Source organism: Lactuca virosa, chromosome 5 (genome assembly GCF_052849685.1).
Source record: "Lactuca virosa cultivar CGN04683 chromosome 5, Lactuca_virosa_CGN04683_v6, whole genome shotgun sequence".
In the NCBI taxonomy this organism is placed as follows: domain Eukaryota; kingdom Viridiplantae; phylum Streptophyta; class Magnoliopsida; order Asterales; family Asteraceae; genus Lactuca; species Lactuca virosa.
The window spans coordinates 450,197,406-450,215,523 of NC_136430.1; the positions used below are offsets into that span (position 1 = coordinate 450,197,406).

The following is an 18,118-nucleotide window of genomic DNA, read 5'->3' on the forward strand; positions in this document are numbered from 1 at the left end:
AGCAGCCAGAGGATTATCTGCAGGACTTCAGCAGTGCAAGGTGAGTCTCCTCACTGTTTGCATGGGTCTACGACCACAATGCTGACCCATTTAGTTTATGCATGGTAGGAAGACCCGGGGGTTAGCCCTAGTCATTGTATGATGGTATGTTATTCCGGAACAAGGTCCGATGTCGGGCGGTGCCCGAGGAATGTTGCGTGTTAAATTATGCTTGTTGTCTGTGTGATACTTGTATGTGCCTGGTAGGGAGGTGAGTGTGGGCGAGGTCTCGTATCTCATCACTAGCTGAGTATGGACGGGGTTCCATATCTCATCCATAGAAGAGTAGGGACGGGGCCCATGATAGGAGAGAAGTGAGTGTGGGCGGGGGCCCGTATCTCACTATCAGCAGGAGTGTGGACGAGGTTCCATGACTCATCAGTATTAGGACAGGGGCGGGGCCCAAGTATGTTTCTTTATGTGCTAGTATGATTATGTGATATTGTTGTATGCGTATAGCGGGCGAGGCCCAGAGGCAGGCGGGCCTAATAGAAACAGATTTGTATACCGAGCGGGGCTCGATGCCAAGCGGGGCCCGATGCCGGATAGAGTCTGATGTCGGGCGGGGCCCGATGTAGGGACAGGGGACCAGTATATGTGGTTATGTGTATGTTATATGGTAGTATGGGGATCTCACTAAGTTTCGTGCTTACGGTTTTCAGTTTTGGTTTCAGGTATTTCTAGTTGCAGATTGAAGAGCTTGGGATGACTGCATTGCACACACCAAGATGTTTTAGTCTGGGATGTTTACTCTGATTTATGTTGGAGTGCTATGACTTATGTTTTTAGGAAATTATTTTAATAACTATGATTTTATAATGATTTAAAACAAAATTTTTGGTCATGATTTTTGGGATGTTGCAAGTTTTCTTCATCTGCTACCCTACCCCGCCATCTACTCGACACTACCTGCAACTTCTCAACACTCACGATATTGTGGGTCACGTATGGTGGTTTTCATACAATCCTTATACTGAATGTTAGTTTTCTGATTATCTTTATGATCTTTGTATCTCTACTTGTTCTTTCGATTTTCCCATTCCTCATGTCTACATCGGGCTCCTCTTCTACCACAGCTCCTACTGCACAACAGCTTGTCTATGCTGTCACTAATGTTTACAATCATTTTTGTTTCAAACTTACTTCTGATGGTTCAAAATATAAGTTTTGGTTTCGTATTTTTAAGGATATTTGTACCGGTGCTAAAGTCGGTGGTCACATTACTGACAAGTCTAAACCAACAGCTGACGATGATGAAGATTTGGCATGTATCGACTCTTGTATGAAATCATGGTTATACTCCACTTGTGATCCCTATGTCTTACAAATCATTACTGCTGATTCATGTACTGCCAAAGACACGTGGGACAACCTACAAGATTTATTTTCAATAATAAGATGCCTCAAATGCTTCAACTATAAGAGCAATTCCGTAACACAAAAAAGTGCCTCCTCGATTCATGAGTACTGTCACAATGTCAAGCACCTTGAGGATGCCCTTCATGATTTTGATGCAGAAATTTCTGAAGTAGAACTTGTTATGAATATATTGTGTGGTCTACCTCCCTCTTACCAAAGCTTCATTGATGTGATCAGAAATACTAAGATGTTTCCCTCTTTTTTAGAAGCCAAAAACATGTCACTACTACATGAAAATAGAGAGGACAACAATGACACGTTACTTGAACCCAATGCCACCACCACTACGGCTCTTAATTCTGTTTCCAACCAACCCGGAAAATCGAAAAAAAAATGGAATAAAAATCATAATCATAATTGGCCTACTTCCATGTTTTACTACCGCTACTAACCACAATGCAGGTATAAATTCAAGTTCCACTTCTCAATTTGCAGGAATTATGGCCTCTTATCCAAGTCAAAATTCACAAAGTCAAACTTCTAATTTTTCACTTCAAAATATTGGTGTTGGACAACTTGCACATGCATGGCAGCCTTCTTTTTTTCCTGGTGGGCTCCCTTCGTCGCACCCTTCTGTTGCTACTACTTTTCCTGTCCACCAAGCCCAGCTGGCCCAACTTGCAGCGCCGACCCACTTCTCCACTACACATCAGCCTAATGTTGGCCCAACTTACCTCCAACAACAAGCTACCTTTTATGGGCAGCCCATCAGTCACCAATTCAGGCCCATTTCAATTGGATTTCCACAATAACAAAATGGTCAGCTCCACTCTCAAGGCATGGTTAACTAGATTATGAAATAGGTACTTACAAATCTATTTTTAAAATCTTTCTCTAGACTGTCAGTGTTATAAAAAGTTTGTCTATTCTCAACCTTTTTTATTAAGGAGACAACGCCTTCAATATCACATCCAAGAATTTTCTCACACTAATCAGGAATCTGATTATTAATAATTCTCGTGACATTACAGTGAGAAGAAGCCCGGTTATTTAAAATAAGTTGAATGCTTCTTGCATGATCAACAACTTTTTCTTTTTCAGTGCGACAAAAATTGTTGGTTAGAGAGATACAAGTGTTTTCCCTTTTTAAATGAGAAAGTGATTTTTCGAAAGTGGAGATTTTTTCTTTGGGATTTCTAACTCAATTTTGAGAGAAGATTTTTCTTTGTTTGAAACAGATAAATTGAAACGTAACTGAGTAAAGATGTCATCTTTTTCAATGTTTCGATGGAAGAATAGTTAACAAAGTTTTTTTACCTGATATGTTGCGGCTGAGTCCCAGTCCTGAGACTTAGAGTCTGTAGCAGCTTGAGAAAGATCAACGTCAAAATTGCTAACGTTGTCACTTAGTGCATCAGCATGAGACGCAACGATCTGAGCCATGAGACACTTACCTTTTGAAACTTCATCATCTGAGAGATTTTCTCTATCAAAAGCATATGATAGTTTGATCAGCATTTCTTGTGCAGTTGAGCAATTTTGAACCAAACAATAGGCAGAATATGGGAGAGAGTTTCCAATAGCAATTGTCACATTTACATCGAGATTTAGCACCCTTTTCTCTTCCTTGTTGTATCTTGGCACAATTTTCTTCCTTAGTTCACTATTAGATGCACTATCATTGGAGGATCGATGCATAACAACGATGGGACCCTTGTTGATGATGTCGAGCATGTCATAGTCCATGATCTCAGGAACATCCATGACCTTTGATTTCCAAGAAGTAAAGTTGAGTTCATAAAAAGGAGGGATTTTGTTGCAAGCAAACGACTTGGGATTGTAATAGGTCGACATGAATACTTGAGTGTATCGTAAACCCGCTCTGATACCAATTGAAGGTTTTTATCAATCGGATACACTTGAAGTATGAATACAAAGAACAAACTAACTAAACAGGAAAAAAACACGAGGAATCACAAAGATGCTTTCACTAAGAAAAGGTGTTCTCACCAAGAAAATGAAGGTCACAAAGACGGTCACCAAGACATTACATTAGAGTTTCACCATAATGTTGAATATATACTATTACATAATTGATATCTCATTAATTAAGGGATGTATACCTATCTAAGTAAAGGTCTTATCCTAATCACAAAGATTACATATCATATATATATTCTATACATAAATGTATAACTGCCTAAGATACAAAACATCATTATCTCCAGGCCGACGATCATAAGGTCTTGTGTTGGCTTTGGCGTTGGCGCTGGTGGTCAGCGTATAAAGTGTTTAACTCATTAGATCATAAGATGTGACCATACAGTATGCTTAGTGTTGTAATTACTACTATATCATCTTTGATGCAAGTATGGATTAAAGTGGTATATTTGGTGCTAGAATTACCAATGTAAAAGAATATTGTTAGTCATGATAGTTTTAGTGACTGTAATATCACAAACTAATATTTGTGGTGGTATTGGTGACTGTAACACTACAATATTGAAAATGAGTTATTAGTGGTGGTTTTGGTGACGTTAACACTAGTGTATTAGGATTGGTTATTCGTGGTGCTCTTGGAGAATGTAATACCATGTGGTTATGATGATGTATAGATGCTTGTATATTAGTATTATATTATGATAATCGCCTTGGTGGCTGTAATATTATCATTGGAGAATTATAAGTTAATAGTAATATGGGTGGTTGAAATATCATACGCGTAATAGAATATATTGCAGTGAAAGTTTGAATGGATGCAATGTTAGAAGAGAAATTATTGGTTGGAGTAGTTTGTAGTATATGTAGTGTAGATTATTACGGAGAAGAGGTTAGTTGGAATTGATAGTAGCTTACTTGAATGTAAGTCTAGTATAAATGATAAATCACAGACTTTGTGTCAGTAATTTTGTTTTGTGTATCGAATGATTGGAGGACACATTGGGATCATATGGTTAAGAATGTGATAATATATTAAGTTGTGTAATTAATTTGTATTTTGTTGATTTGGTTACTCACCAAACTCGTTGTAGCTTACTCTTTTGATGTGTAGAAGGAAATGGAGTTAGTAGTGATCGGCTTGGATTCTTATATTAGATTTTTGTAAGATCCACTTGATAACTACTTGTGTTGATTTATGATATGATTGTACACCGACTTTGAAATTTTAAAAAAAAATTAAAAAATTGGATGCACTTTGTATTAAGAATCTAGGTGTTACAATAATGGTTACTCTAATCAATATTTCAACTAGACATGAACAAAAAGACCGGTCTTAGACTAATCTTGAAAAAAGATCGAGACCGAACCGGTCTAAAACGAGATCGGACCGAAAAAAGACAGCACCGACCCAAAACCATCTGAGACCGGTCCAAAAAAAGAGCATAATATTTTAAGACCAGTCCTAAAAAGTATCAGACCGACACGAGACCGATCCAAGATCAACCCGAGACCGATCTCAAAAAAGTTTGGAAGCGAAAGTTTATATACATGTAATTTTTATGTTAATTACACATTTTTAATCACATTACCAAATTTCTTCTTTTCATTCTTTTATTAAATTGTAGTGTATCATTTTTATTAAATCTTAATGTATCATTTTGGTGTTAATCACACACTTATTAACAGAAGAACTCGAAATCGAAACCAAAAAACCGAAAAATATTGAAAACTTAATTGAACTGGAAAAAGACGTACGCAAAACCGCGAAACCGGATCAAATAAAGACCGAGACCGGTCCCAAAAAGATCGAACCGAAAAGGGCCGATCCGAAAAAAACAGTCCGAGATCGTCCGCGAGCGGAACGGAAAATGACCAAACCATTCCTAAAAAGACCGGACTTTTCAAGACCGAACTGATATTGTCCAGAAGTGTGAATGTGCATCTTTAATTCCTACATCTAATTTTTCCTATATAAATATACAAGGCAATTGATATAATGATAGTTTTTGAATTGTGAAAGAAAATATTATGCTAAATCATTAGAAAATATTATGATAAATCATTTTTGTAAATACATGATTACCATGTATTAACCATAAATCTTTTGAACTTGACTCGACGATGAACCATCTAGCACTTTTCTATACTACAATAAAAACTGCTCTCATATACACTTCGAATATAAATAAGATGATAAGGGCATATCACCGTATTCAAGTGAAGAACGTTCAGAGACCAAATGACGACAAAATCCAAACAAAGATACAGGGTACCACCGTTTGATGAGGAAAACCAGAATCCACCCGCATGAGGTGTGATCCCCACGTCCATCCATGCCATGCAAGCTGCAACTTGGCTCCTTTTTTCCTGACATCACCACCTTATGTGTCAACTCCTCACCCTCCCTCCACCTCTTTAAATTCTACCACTGCCCTCATCGCCACCATCACTCCACACCAAGCACAATGGCTAAACTCTTTCTTTCTTTAAGCCTCCTTCTACTCGTCCATGGCTGCCTAGCTTTCCAACAGAAAAACGAGTGCCAGATTCAAAGAATCAATGCTGTCGAGCCCAGACAGCGTGTCGAATCAGAAGCCGGTTTCACCGAGTTCTTTGATACAAATGACCAGCAATTCCAGTGCGCCGGCGTGGAGGTCATCCGCCACCAGATAGAACCGCAAGGCCTGCTCTTGCCTTCGTACGTAAACGCCCCTATCCTCTTCTACGTTGAACAAGGTACATATTTAATACATGACGAAAGCAAGACAGATTCTTATGGAATTAATTTAACCTTTTGTTTGTGATATTAGGGGAGGGTTTTCAGGGAATGACGTTGCCTGGTTGCCCGGAGACATATGAAGTATCTCAACAACAATTTCAAGGACGTAAAGGTGGCCAGTCTTTCCAAGATCGCCACCAGAAGATCCAGGAATTCCACCAAGGAGATGTCGTTGCCATCCCTGCCGGAGCTGCACACTGGATCTACAACAATGGACAAGACGATCTTGTTCTTATTGTTTTGCTTGACAGCACCAACTTCGCCAACCAACTCGACCAAAACCATAGAGTAAGTAGATCGATTACACACACGATGACATAAACGACCTAAAGGTTCAAGATTCATCGCCATTGTTGATCATTATAGAACTTTATTGTTGCAGAGATTCTTCCTCGCCGGAAACCCACAACAAGAACAAAAACAGCAACAAGGACGACAACAAAGCCCATGGGGTACACGTCAACAAGGCCAATCACTAGAAGCCGGTTCCAACAACATTTTCCAAGGATTCGACGTGGATGTTCTTGCCGAGGCATTCAATGTGGATAGAGAGACAGCTGAGATGCTCCGATGTGAAGATGACCGGAGAGGTCACATTGTGAGGGTTGAAAGAGGCCTTAAGGTTGTCAGCCCTTCGATGAGCCGTGAAGAGCAATGGCAAGGTCAACAAGGCGGACGTGGACGTGGTCAAGACAACGGTTTCGAAGAGACCATTTGCTCGATGAAGGTCAGAGCAAACATAGACGACTATACCCAAGCTGATGTCTACAACCCACAAGCTGGCCACTGCAACCATCTCAACAGCTTCAAGTTACCCATTCTCCGGCTTCTTCAACTTAGCGCCGAGCGGGGTGTTCTTTACAGTGTAAGAAACTTAAACTTTGGTAGAATTATCAGATATGAGTCAAGATCTAAAACCAATGTTGCTGCTCTTTGCAGAATGCTATAATGGGACCATACTGGACAATGAATGCCCACAACATAATCTACGTGACAAACGGGAACATGAGGATGCAGATAGTAAACGATGAAGGGCAAGCCGTGTTCGACGACCAGATCCAGGAACGACAGCTGGTGGTGGTACCACAGAATTTCGCAGTGGTGAAACAAGCCAACGAACAAGGATGTAGGTGGATCTCCTTCAGGACCAACGACAATGCGATGATCAACACCTTGGCCGGACAAACCTCCGCCATAAGGGCGTTGCCAGTGGATGTCCTAACAAATGCGTACCAGATTCCAAGGGAAGAGGCTGAGAAACTCAAGTACAGCAGGGAGGAAACTGTTATGTTCAGCCCTGGTTCGATCTCCTCCCGCGGAAGAGCGCCCAGGGCTTGAGGTCGTGGTTTGACGGCTCCTTGAGAATAAAACGTGTTGCAGGCTGTTGACTAGTATCGACTTCCATGTAAAAGAAAAAAAAAAAAAAAAAAAAGGAAGAGCTTCTTTCGTTTTGATGCTTATTCGAATAAATAAACGAACCTACGACGCATTTCCTGTGTAATTAAACTTTTGAGGCCATATTGCAATAATAACAACTTTGCTTCTATTTAAATTCCTATGAGAGAGTTTATTTAACTTGATCAGCTCAACTTAATCGAGTCTTAGTTTCGAGTGAACGAAACTCTAGACTCGAAATTGGGTAGAAAAGGCGGGTCGGCTCGTCTCCCATTGGCTTTTTTTTTAGGAATGCGCATCAACTTCCAACTAGCTAGGTATCCGTTTTTTCTCTTTTAGGTAAATATAATTCTTAAATCTCTGCGTTTAAATTTTATTTACACTATACTTAAATTTTAGTTATAAATTATAATCTTAATATTTGTTATATGGCATGGAAAATCATCAATTCTATAATTTATGTTTTCTAATGTATAGTGTGATCACATGATTAAAGTAATTTTTCAAAGTTATAAAGAACTGATCATAGAGCTTTGTACGTAGTTCTCAAAATGGTACAAATCTAGAGGGTTTTTCGTCAAGCTGTAAGTTTTTTAACTTATTATTTGTTATGTATAAGCTAAAACTAATGTTTGGATAGAAATTTTTTCAAAAATAACTATACCATTACTCTTCATTGCTTCCAAACATTTTTTTTTTTCAAAAACTCAATTTTGATACTTATAATAAAAAGTTTATCATTTTAAATAAGCACTCCCAAACACCCTCTTAATCATTATGTTTGTCAAAGCTTGATTGTCGGTGCCTCTTAATCATTATGTTTTGTCAAAGCTTGATTGTCGGTGCTATCAATCGAATTTGTTGTAAAAACATTATATGACAGTGCACAAACTTTTAAGTTTGGTTTTAAGAGGTTACTATCTTTTAGTGTTATGGATCCTCAAACTTTCTAATAATGGGTTAAATGAGGGAATGTACCCATTTGACTAGGCTATCCGGTTACAAATCATACATGGCATGTTAATTGGCAATTGTGAGTCCACTTGATAATGAAGTTTTGTATGAGAGGCAAAATCGATTTTCTTCTCATTTACGAGTGCTCCTCATTTACACATATTGATTTGCATCTATCGTTCTATCTGAATAAAAAAAAAGTATTCTCCTACCCACTTTGAAATAGATTCGCTTACTACTTTGTGTAAAGGAAAAAACAATTATCTTATTCGATGGCAAATGATCAAGGGCATCCTCAGTATTTGAAAGCTGACATACACTTTGACGAGTATTTTATTCGATGTTCGTTCAAGTATGCTGAAGGCAGGAAATTCGTATTTACCGACCACGATTTTGCTGGTATGAACTATATTGATTGTGCTACTTTTCTTGAACGTTTCTTGGGTGCGTTGTGTAAAAATGTACTATTGTCTCCCTAATAAGCCCTTTCATTCTAGTATTCAACAAATAAAATGTAATGTAGACGATGCCCCGTTAATAGATATTTCATATAGTATGGGCGAAGGTAAAGCTTCACTATTCATTGACCACTTTGGTGATGATTTAGAGGGTTGATTGGAATCTGATGAAGATGAAGTAGTTAGTCCTGATGAGGTGGAATCATGTATTCATGGTCCAATAGAAGAGGACATAAATATAGACAATTTATCATTTGACTTGTATGAAGGAAATTATGAAATAAACAAGACTAGGAATGATGCTTTTTTGAGTAAGTTATGCATGGATGAGGAAGATGAAGTAGAAGAAAATACACATAATGTTGAAGAAGTGGCTGATGAAATTTGCATTGATGAGGAAGGTGAGAATAACCCTGCAGGTGATGTACATTACATATTTAATAAGAAAATGCCATGGAAAAAACAGAAACCAATTTTATGAATGATATTTGGGAATCCAAAGCAATTAAATCGCATGTTATGTAACTATGAAGTTGCTAGTGTATATCAACTTTTCTTCAAGAAAAATGATAGCAAAAGACTCTTAGTATTATGTTGTGATGGAGATTGTTCATTCAGACTTTGGGCATCATGGATGTATAATGAATAATCTTTCCAAATTTAATCATTGAATCCTTATCATAATTGTGCTAGGAATTTGAAATTGGGGTCAATTGTAACTTATGCCTGGATTGGAAGTCATTTCATAAAGCAGGTTATACATAGGCATAAACTGAGTCATAGACAACTAAGAATTGAGGTTATGAAAAAGTTTGGAATAGAAGTTAGTGTCGGTCAATGTAAGAAGGCAAAGAAACATGTTTTGTGTTGCATCTCAAAAATCAGGGTGAATTTAAAATTTTTAAAAACAACCCAATTCAACCATAAAGTGTTTACAAAACCCTTGTTCAAAAGTATAAACATGATCAGAGTTTTTCCCAAGGTCCAATATCATAAAAACAGGAAGATGTTCACGATCACGCCTTCACTTTATCGCGATCATCAGAAGTACATGAAACAATAAACTGAAACTTTAAGCCAAAGCTTAGTGAGTTCCTCCAAAGTACCACCACGCAACACATAAAATATACAATTCAGTATGCTTGGTCCTCAACCTCCCGGTTGGAATACCCTGGCCCACAACCTCCCGGTTGGATTGCCCCGGTCTGTTGACTGCCAGCACAAAGCAATAGTCTCAACCCCAAGATAACATGTCAACATATAACAGATAACAAACATATTCAACAGAAAGATAATCATATAGTCAGTAATCACAGGTAGTACTACAGATCTACCAGTCTAATGCATATCAACAGCTACCATACAATCATATAGTTCTACCGCATACTCAGCATATCATCAATCAGTATATAACAGGATACCAATCCAATGGGTCGGCCTTGGTGCCTTCGACCCACAAGTACAGTGAGGAAAACTCACCTCTCAGTCTGAAATGATCACTGAACAGGACACAACTCCGAATATCAGCTCTACCGGTTACCTATCCAACAAATAGTGACCCATTCTCAATTACAACTCAAAATACCCCTATGCCAAACTTGGTTAAAGTCAACGGTCAAAGTCAAAGTCAAGTACAGCAGGTCATCATGTCGTGGCCATCCTTGGCCACGTCGCCAAATGACAAAACATTCGAGTCTCAGCCCAACTGCCACTCCGTGGGCACTGGGATCCCCAAAAGCTTAATGGATTAAGTCGATTTCTTTTATCTTAAGGGCTCCAAAGCCCATATCTGGTCCAATCTAAGCTCCAAGTGGATAAAGTTTCCAACTTTATCCCTTTAGACTCTCTAAGGGATAAGGATCCCATTTCTAGACCTAAAAGGGGCAAGAACATAACTTGGCTTAGCCCATTGAGCACTTTCTCTTGAAGACTACTATATCTCTATTTCCAGAACATTCCTAGCATCAAATATCAACATAAAATCATTACTTTCTAGACATGCATTTCTTGGACTCTATTAGGTCAAAATGAGGGTTTTTGGCCAAATCTTCCATGCATGATGCTAAAACTCAATGCTATACTAGATCCAAAGCATCTAAGGTCCAAAATGATTTGGAGACTCATAAAGTTTGAAACTTTATGAGATCTCACCAGCCAATAATCAAGGACATGAAGATTAAGACATAGAAACCTAGATCTTTGTATAATAGACCAAAAACCTTGGAACTTGGGGACTTACAAGGGTCCAGAAGATGCACAATAAGATGGTGAGAAGAGTTGCTTGTTGAATCCAAACCTAGAAGTCACCTCCTTCTTCTTCAATTCTCAAAAACCAACACAAAAAGTTTAGAGAGCAAAAATGGAGGTTAGGGTTTGCTTGGAGGATGAGACAGTGTGATGGAGGTTGAGGGTGAGCAAACCCTAGCCATCACATTCCCTTAAATACGGCACAAACCCCGGATATTAGGGTTTCTCATTAAACAGCTGCCACATCGTGGCCATAGACTGCCACGTGGTGGCAGCCATTTAAAACTCGCAGTACATCGACCATTACCATGTCGTAGGATTCCTTCACCACGATGTTGTGCCGCCCAAATCCTTTATATATATATATATATATATATATATATATATATATATATATATATATATATATATTAAGTTAAAGTACCTCCAAGACTCCAGATGTTACACTTTGACTCTAATTAAGGGTGATATTGTGGAACACTATGCTAGACTGTGGTCATGTGCTGAGGAAATAAGAAGATCAAACCTTGGTTCCACTATTGTGACAACCCGAAATTTTCTATCTTGTAAGTCAATCAAATCAATCCAATGTTCAAACTTGTTTCTGTTATCTTTTACTGAGTTAAGGGTCATTTTATGATTTCTAGGCCTAATACACTTAAGGGATTGTGTGTTAGGAAGTATTAGCAGGAGATCAGTGGATTGCATTCGAGCCGTAAACACCTTCAAAAGAGGTTCACGACCGCAAACTAGGTTCACGGTCGTGAACCCATCCTAGGGCCGTGAACTCATGTTGTATATGTGAGTTTTGGCTCATTTTCTCTTCACTTCTTCAAACTCCAGCCGTGAACTTCCTCTTCTCTCTAAATTAGCATCAAAAGAAGGCTCTCATTTCACTCCAAAAACGTAAGCATTCATCCCTTTCTTGTTGATCACTAAAACCCACTTGATTCCATCTATTGATTCATAAACTTTCCATCATCTTCATCAAGATCTTCAAGGTTCTTGGCCGTGAACCCTTCATAGGGTCGTGAACCTTCATCAAGGGTCGTGAACCCTTCATCCATTCAAGCTAGGGCCGTGAACACTTCAAGTGTTCTTGGGTCGTGAACACCACAAAGGCTGTGAACTCCTAGAGTTTGGCCGTAAATACCTTTCAGCCTCCTATTTGCGGTTCTAACACTTCATTGTAAGTGTTTCCTACATCCTAAGGTTGTTTCCTATGCATGTTAGTAGTTACATACACTAATTGTAGGCCTATATATGTTAATATATGCTAAATAGGATCTATTTGTGCTAGAGACTTCACTTGGCATACCAAGCATCCTATATCGAACTTTCATCCGAATCACTCACATCAGGTGAGTTCATACCCCTAAAAATACACTTTTAAATGCTTTTAGGGGGGAATACAAGTAAAACACAATACTAATGTGTTAACCATTTACGTGTGAAAACAGTAAACAAAAGGATTTCTTATATTCAAAAACTTGTTAAAACTCTTTTAAACTATTTTAAACTTCTTTTATATCAAAATTATATTCGTCTATTTATTTACGTATAAGTGTGCTTTAACGGACTTAGGACTACTGCTAAATACCTTGACTCTTGTTCCTTGTTTGGTTATGGGCTTAGGGTAGGATCACTAGTCCGACTGTCGGCTAAATCATAGTTATGCTCATTAAATACATATATGAATATTAAACCCATTTTTAAGGATCATACTTAACTTAGTTGCTTATGGTGAGTAATTGAGTCTTTTCTTCAAATCAGAAACAGTCAAACAATCATGCTAGTAAACTATAATAGGTATAGTTTAGAGGATTGCTACTTACTATTTCTAGATCAGTGAAACATACATGAGTCAGTTCATACATACTATAACTAGAACAGGAGGGAACATACATACTATAACTAGAACAGGAAGGAACATACATATTATAACAATATCAGACTAGAACATATATACTATAACAAGAACAGAACAACTAGAATGTGAAACACTATTTCTTGGCATAGCAATATACTTGTTGTGTCACGTTTTGTAACCAGAGTCTCCTGGAGGGAGAGCGTGAGTTTGTGTATAGATCTATACGAGATTGACCATCCTACACCTTGCTACTAGTTATAGTGGCACCTTCAAGTCTACGGGTGACAAATGTCATACCATTTCGACGTCTGAAGAACGTCGTGTATTATACTAGTCAATCAAGCATGGTTATAACCTAATCACATTTTTAACCTTAATTAACAACATGGTTTTAAGGTAGTTAGTGCTTCAGTACGGTATCTTTACACCACACTACTGTACATCTTCATTTTTCCATTACATTCATATTGTGCTATTCGCACAGTGAGAAATGCAAACTATTTTCTAGTAAAGATAGTCATAAACTTGGAAAAACATACATTCTTACGAGAGAACAAGCATACAAAATAGTTGAGTCTTAGTAGAAGGCCACTTTTCATTTAAGTAGAAAATATAGGATTTTCTGGAAAGATACAAACCTTTTTACTTACATATACAAACATTTTCGTAAACTAATGCAAACAATTGACACAAAAATACTTATGAACTCACCAGCTTAAATGTTGATTCTCCCTTTCAAAATAACTTGTATTCTCAGATCACCAGTAGACAGGTACAGATGACCAGGTTTTTGAGAAGACAGAGCATACTCAAGACTCGTCTTTATTTTGTTGATTACATATTTTTGGTGTCTTACAAACTTTACACAGAACACACTTGTATTAACTATATTATTAATGCAATGGATGATGTTGTTGCTTGTTTTACTATTGTGCATTGTTATGATACTGTACATGACGTCCTCCGCCCCCGAACGTTTCCGCCGTTCCGGTTTGGGGGTGTGACAACTATGAAAATGGATGTTAAGCCAATGTAAGATGGTACAAATTACTTCAGTAAATTCTATGTATGCTTTGATGGTCTGAAAAAGGGTTGGATGGATGGTTGTAGAATAGTAATAGGGAAATTTGGATGCTTTCTCAAAGGAATTTGTAAAGGGGAATTACTTATTGATGTATGAATGAAGGCCAATAACCATATATTTCCTATTACATGGTGTGTTGTCTGTGTAGAAATCAAAGAGAACTTGAAATTATTTTGGATTTATTAATCGATGATCTTGATCTGGGCATTAGACAAGGATTGACACTAATGTCTGATTAACACAGGGTACTATGTTATTTTTCATGTTTTTAATCTTGTATAATTGTTATTAACTCCATGTTTGTATTGCATGGACTAATGGAGGATGTCAAGAATTTACTGCCTAATTCTGAGCACAAGCGGTATGCAAGACACATCTTTTCCAATTTTAGGAAAATATTTACCGGTGCCCATTTTAAGAACATGTTCTAAGCAGCAAGTAAAGCAATAACAGAAGCTGCATTTAAAGCAGAAATGAAAGAAATTAAGTCGTTGAATCCATAAGGATATATATATATATATATATATATATATATATATATATATATATATATATATATATATATATATATATATATATATTTGATGGATAAGGACCTTAACACCTAGTCAAGATCTCATGATGAAACAGGTATATGTTGTGACTCAATAGAAAATGGCATGTCTAAAAGTTTCAATTCTATAATCATGTATGCTAAGAAGAAGCATGTCATTACCATGTTTGAAGAAATAAGAATCTACATGATGGAGAGGATTTACCGGATGGGAGCAAAGGGAATAGCATGAGAAGACCAAGTTTGTCCTGCTATAAGATTATTATTAAATTAATTGAAGATTCAACAAAGGTATTGTCAAGTTTACCCTAGTGGTCTTAATCAATTTTGAAGTAAGATGTGGTGCAGATGGTTTTGAAGTAGACCTTAAAAGGAAAAAATGTTCTTGTAGACTATGGAAAATTAATGGTTATGGTTGTGTTCATTCTATAGCTGTCATATGTTACCTTAATAGGAATGTGGAGTCATATGTAGACCACATGTTCATTAGCATTGTGTACAAGAAGGCATATAATTTTATAATAGCATGCATGAATAGGAGTTCTATGTAGCATGATACAACATACATCCCCCCTTCACCACCCAAACATAGAAGGATACTTGTTAGAACAAATGTTAATAGAAGAAGAGATGCATCATAAAGGATTTCTCAAAGGCATATAGTGTCTAGAACTGGAAAGAGAATCATGCGTAGTGTATGCAAGGAGTTTGGGACTTTGGGAATAACAAGGCCACATGTAAGAAAGTAAATGAGGGCACATCTAGAAGAACCAAACTTAATGTTAGAAGGACTAAAATGGTAAATTACTAAATATGGCATTGAAAGTTGCTTTCCTTTACATTTTTTAAACTGCTTACATGTCAAAAAATTTGCAGGCTAGAGTGCGGCCTGAGGTGCAGCCTGAAATGCAAGAAGAAATGACTTGGTACCAAGAATAATGACAAGATGGACTGACGTAGGAAGTGGAGGTTGAACTGGAGAGTGAGGTTCGAATGCAAGAAGTTTACACAAGATATAGGACCATCTTATATGGTTATTGAGAAAGAAATATAAGAGGATCATCAAGATAAAACTAAGCAAGAATTTTGGTGGACCATGGAGCACATCTAAGAAACCTTTGGATATATAGTGATGTTATTTTCTTGTTTAAAGTATGTGTGTGAAGTAGACTTTAAGTATATTATCTCTTTTGGAACCAACTTTGTTATTGGTAAGAACAATGTACATGTGTTTGTGGTCAAGGACCACTATTCAACTATCTACCTTTTGTAATGGAATTAATTTAGTGGTCCAGTACCTACCTATGTTTGTGGTCCATTACATGTCTTCATGTGTAATTGGATGAGATTCTTGATATTGATAATTGAACCAAATTCATATTGAAAGTACTAAAAGTTACTACCCTAGTATCAATGTGTCCGACAACTTTAAAAGAATCAATGCACCAACTGTTAAATGTACTTAAAGTGGGAATCTTTATATTGATAATTGAACCCATACGGTATTACATACAAAAAGTTCAATCCTTATGACCCTACCCATGTTTATATGTCATATTGCAACATGTTATACAAAAGACATCCAAAAACTATGCAAACACTACCTATATTCATCTGTCAACTACCCACATTATACCATCCAATAAAGCATCCAAAAACTATGCAAACACTAAACTTGCACAAACCCCTCCAAACTTATACAAACACAAACCATGCAGCAATTTTTGATACAAACTACTAACCATCCTCATGAACCCACATCCACAAACATCCCAAATAACATTCCTAGTTTCATCTTCTTGCCAAGTTTCGCTCCTAGTTCACTCAGCTTCAAGATATGTGTAGCAAACAATTTTTGTTCCTCCAGCATGTTGATTTGCATATCCTTCAATTTTGTCTCCATCCTTTCAGAACAACAATGTTTCCATTTAGGCCCTTTCTCATTTCATCATGTGTCGTCTTATAGTGTGCATAATCTCCTTCAAGCTTAGGATCAATCCAATCAAAGTAGCGACATTTGAACCCAAGTGTCTGTAAAAAAAACACAATATCATTAATTCACATTTGTATATAAACAAAAAAAACATCTGATCACAGTTACAATAACCTTAGCTATGATTTCTCACTATCGAAAATAGACAGTTGAAGAATCTTTGAGTTGGATTAGGCACCGTCCATGACGTTCTTTTCTTCGCAGGGTGTCGACAAACGCATTTGGGTTTAGGGTCAGCTGGGTTACTCCAAATCGTGATTTCTCCGTTAATGGTGTCGTTGAAATTGATTATATCGGCCATTTGTATTTAGGGTTTCCTAAAGTGAAAAGTGGCTTGAGAGAAAATGGGGAACAAATTTGATATTAGAGGCCGAAGAAACCCTTGTGTATGGAACTTCATTTGGGGCTACATGACACGCTGGAGCATGTGTGGCCAAAAATGTGTCACGTCATTATGTCATCAACTCTCTTAACTGGCTACAACGGGCAACAAATTGGGACATTTCCTTATTTAGCAGGTAATTATGGAGTTTAAGGATCCATAACACTAAAAAAATAGTTACCATTTAAAACCAAACTTATATGTTCTTGAGTGAACACTAACAATAACCCTTCAATATACCACTCTCTGCTCCAGCCAGCTAATCCAACACCTTGATCCAATTTCTACCATCCCTTTCTCAAATTATGTCCCTCAAATTTAAAGGCTCGTTTAAGTTTATATGAGGGTGACGTAACATCCACACATAATTTAATCGGGAGCAGTCTTGTGGACGTTCAAATTGGATCAAAAGTCTAAAAGTAATAACGTTCAGATACCATTTGTGAAGATGTTATTGAGATGCAAATAGAAACATGATACCAAGTGTGCCTTTGTCCTAGATAAAGTGTATATCAATCTTTATATGCTTGTTGTGTTGATGTTATACCGGATTCGATGCTATGTATACGGAACCGGTTTTATTGCAGTAGACAAGAGTTGCATTCGTAGAGGAGCAACGATGTTTCAAAGAATGTTACTGATCCAACATGTTTCAGCTAGTGCATTTGTCACTCTACTATATTCAGCCATTAAGAAACAATGCCCTGACATCTAGAGGAACAAGAGGTTGTCCCCTTCGCCAAATTGTATGAATTTTAAGTCTTGTAATGTTTTAGTTTTTGGTTTGATTGACAACGGGACATTAATTGTGGCTATTTCAGTTTAATTTGGACTGTTATATTGTTCTTTATGATTTATATAATATTTATAATTTTTATTCCGCCTCCATACACACTTTTCTGTACTTTTAAACCTACTTGTAGTAGAGATATTTTATGCATTCACTGTGTGAATTTCACGTGTCGGACGATATAGACTAGATCTCTTTTATACAAAGTTGGAATGTGTTCTCAAACCATTTTTGTGATGATGAACAGTAGCGCACCAAATTCAGTGGATTACAA

The 18,118-nt window shown here is 37.2% G+C and overlaps 2 protein-coding genes across 2 annotated transcripts; both read left to right on the top strand.

Moving 5' to 3' along the window:
* Positions 1–1,084: 1,084 nt before the first annotated feature.
* Positions 1,085–1,849, top strand: LOC145114268 (uncharacterized). The gene has a single exon (XM_079050267.1). The coding sequence runs from the start codon at positions 1,085–1,087 to the stop codon at positions 1,847–1,849; it is 765 nt and encodes a 254-aa protein (XP_078906393.1).
* A 3,721-nt stretch (positions 1,850–5,570) lies between these two features.
* LOC145115899 (11S globulin seed storage protein Ana o 2.0101-like) lies at positions 5,571–7,630 on the top strand. The gene is made up of 4 exons (XM_079052256.1): positions 5,571–6,075; positions 6,150–6,406; positions 6,501–6,983; positions 7,058–7,630. The coding sequence occupies exons 1-4, from the start codon at positions 5,673–5,675 to the stop codon at positions 7,454–7,456; spliced, it is 1,542 nt and encodes a 513-aa protein (XP_078908382.1). The 5' UTR covers positions 5,571–5,672; the 3' UTR covers positions 7,457–7,630.
* Positions 7,631–18,118: the final 10,488 nt, after the last annotated feature.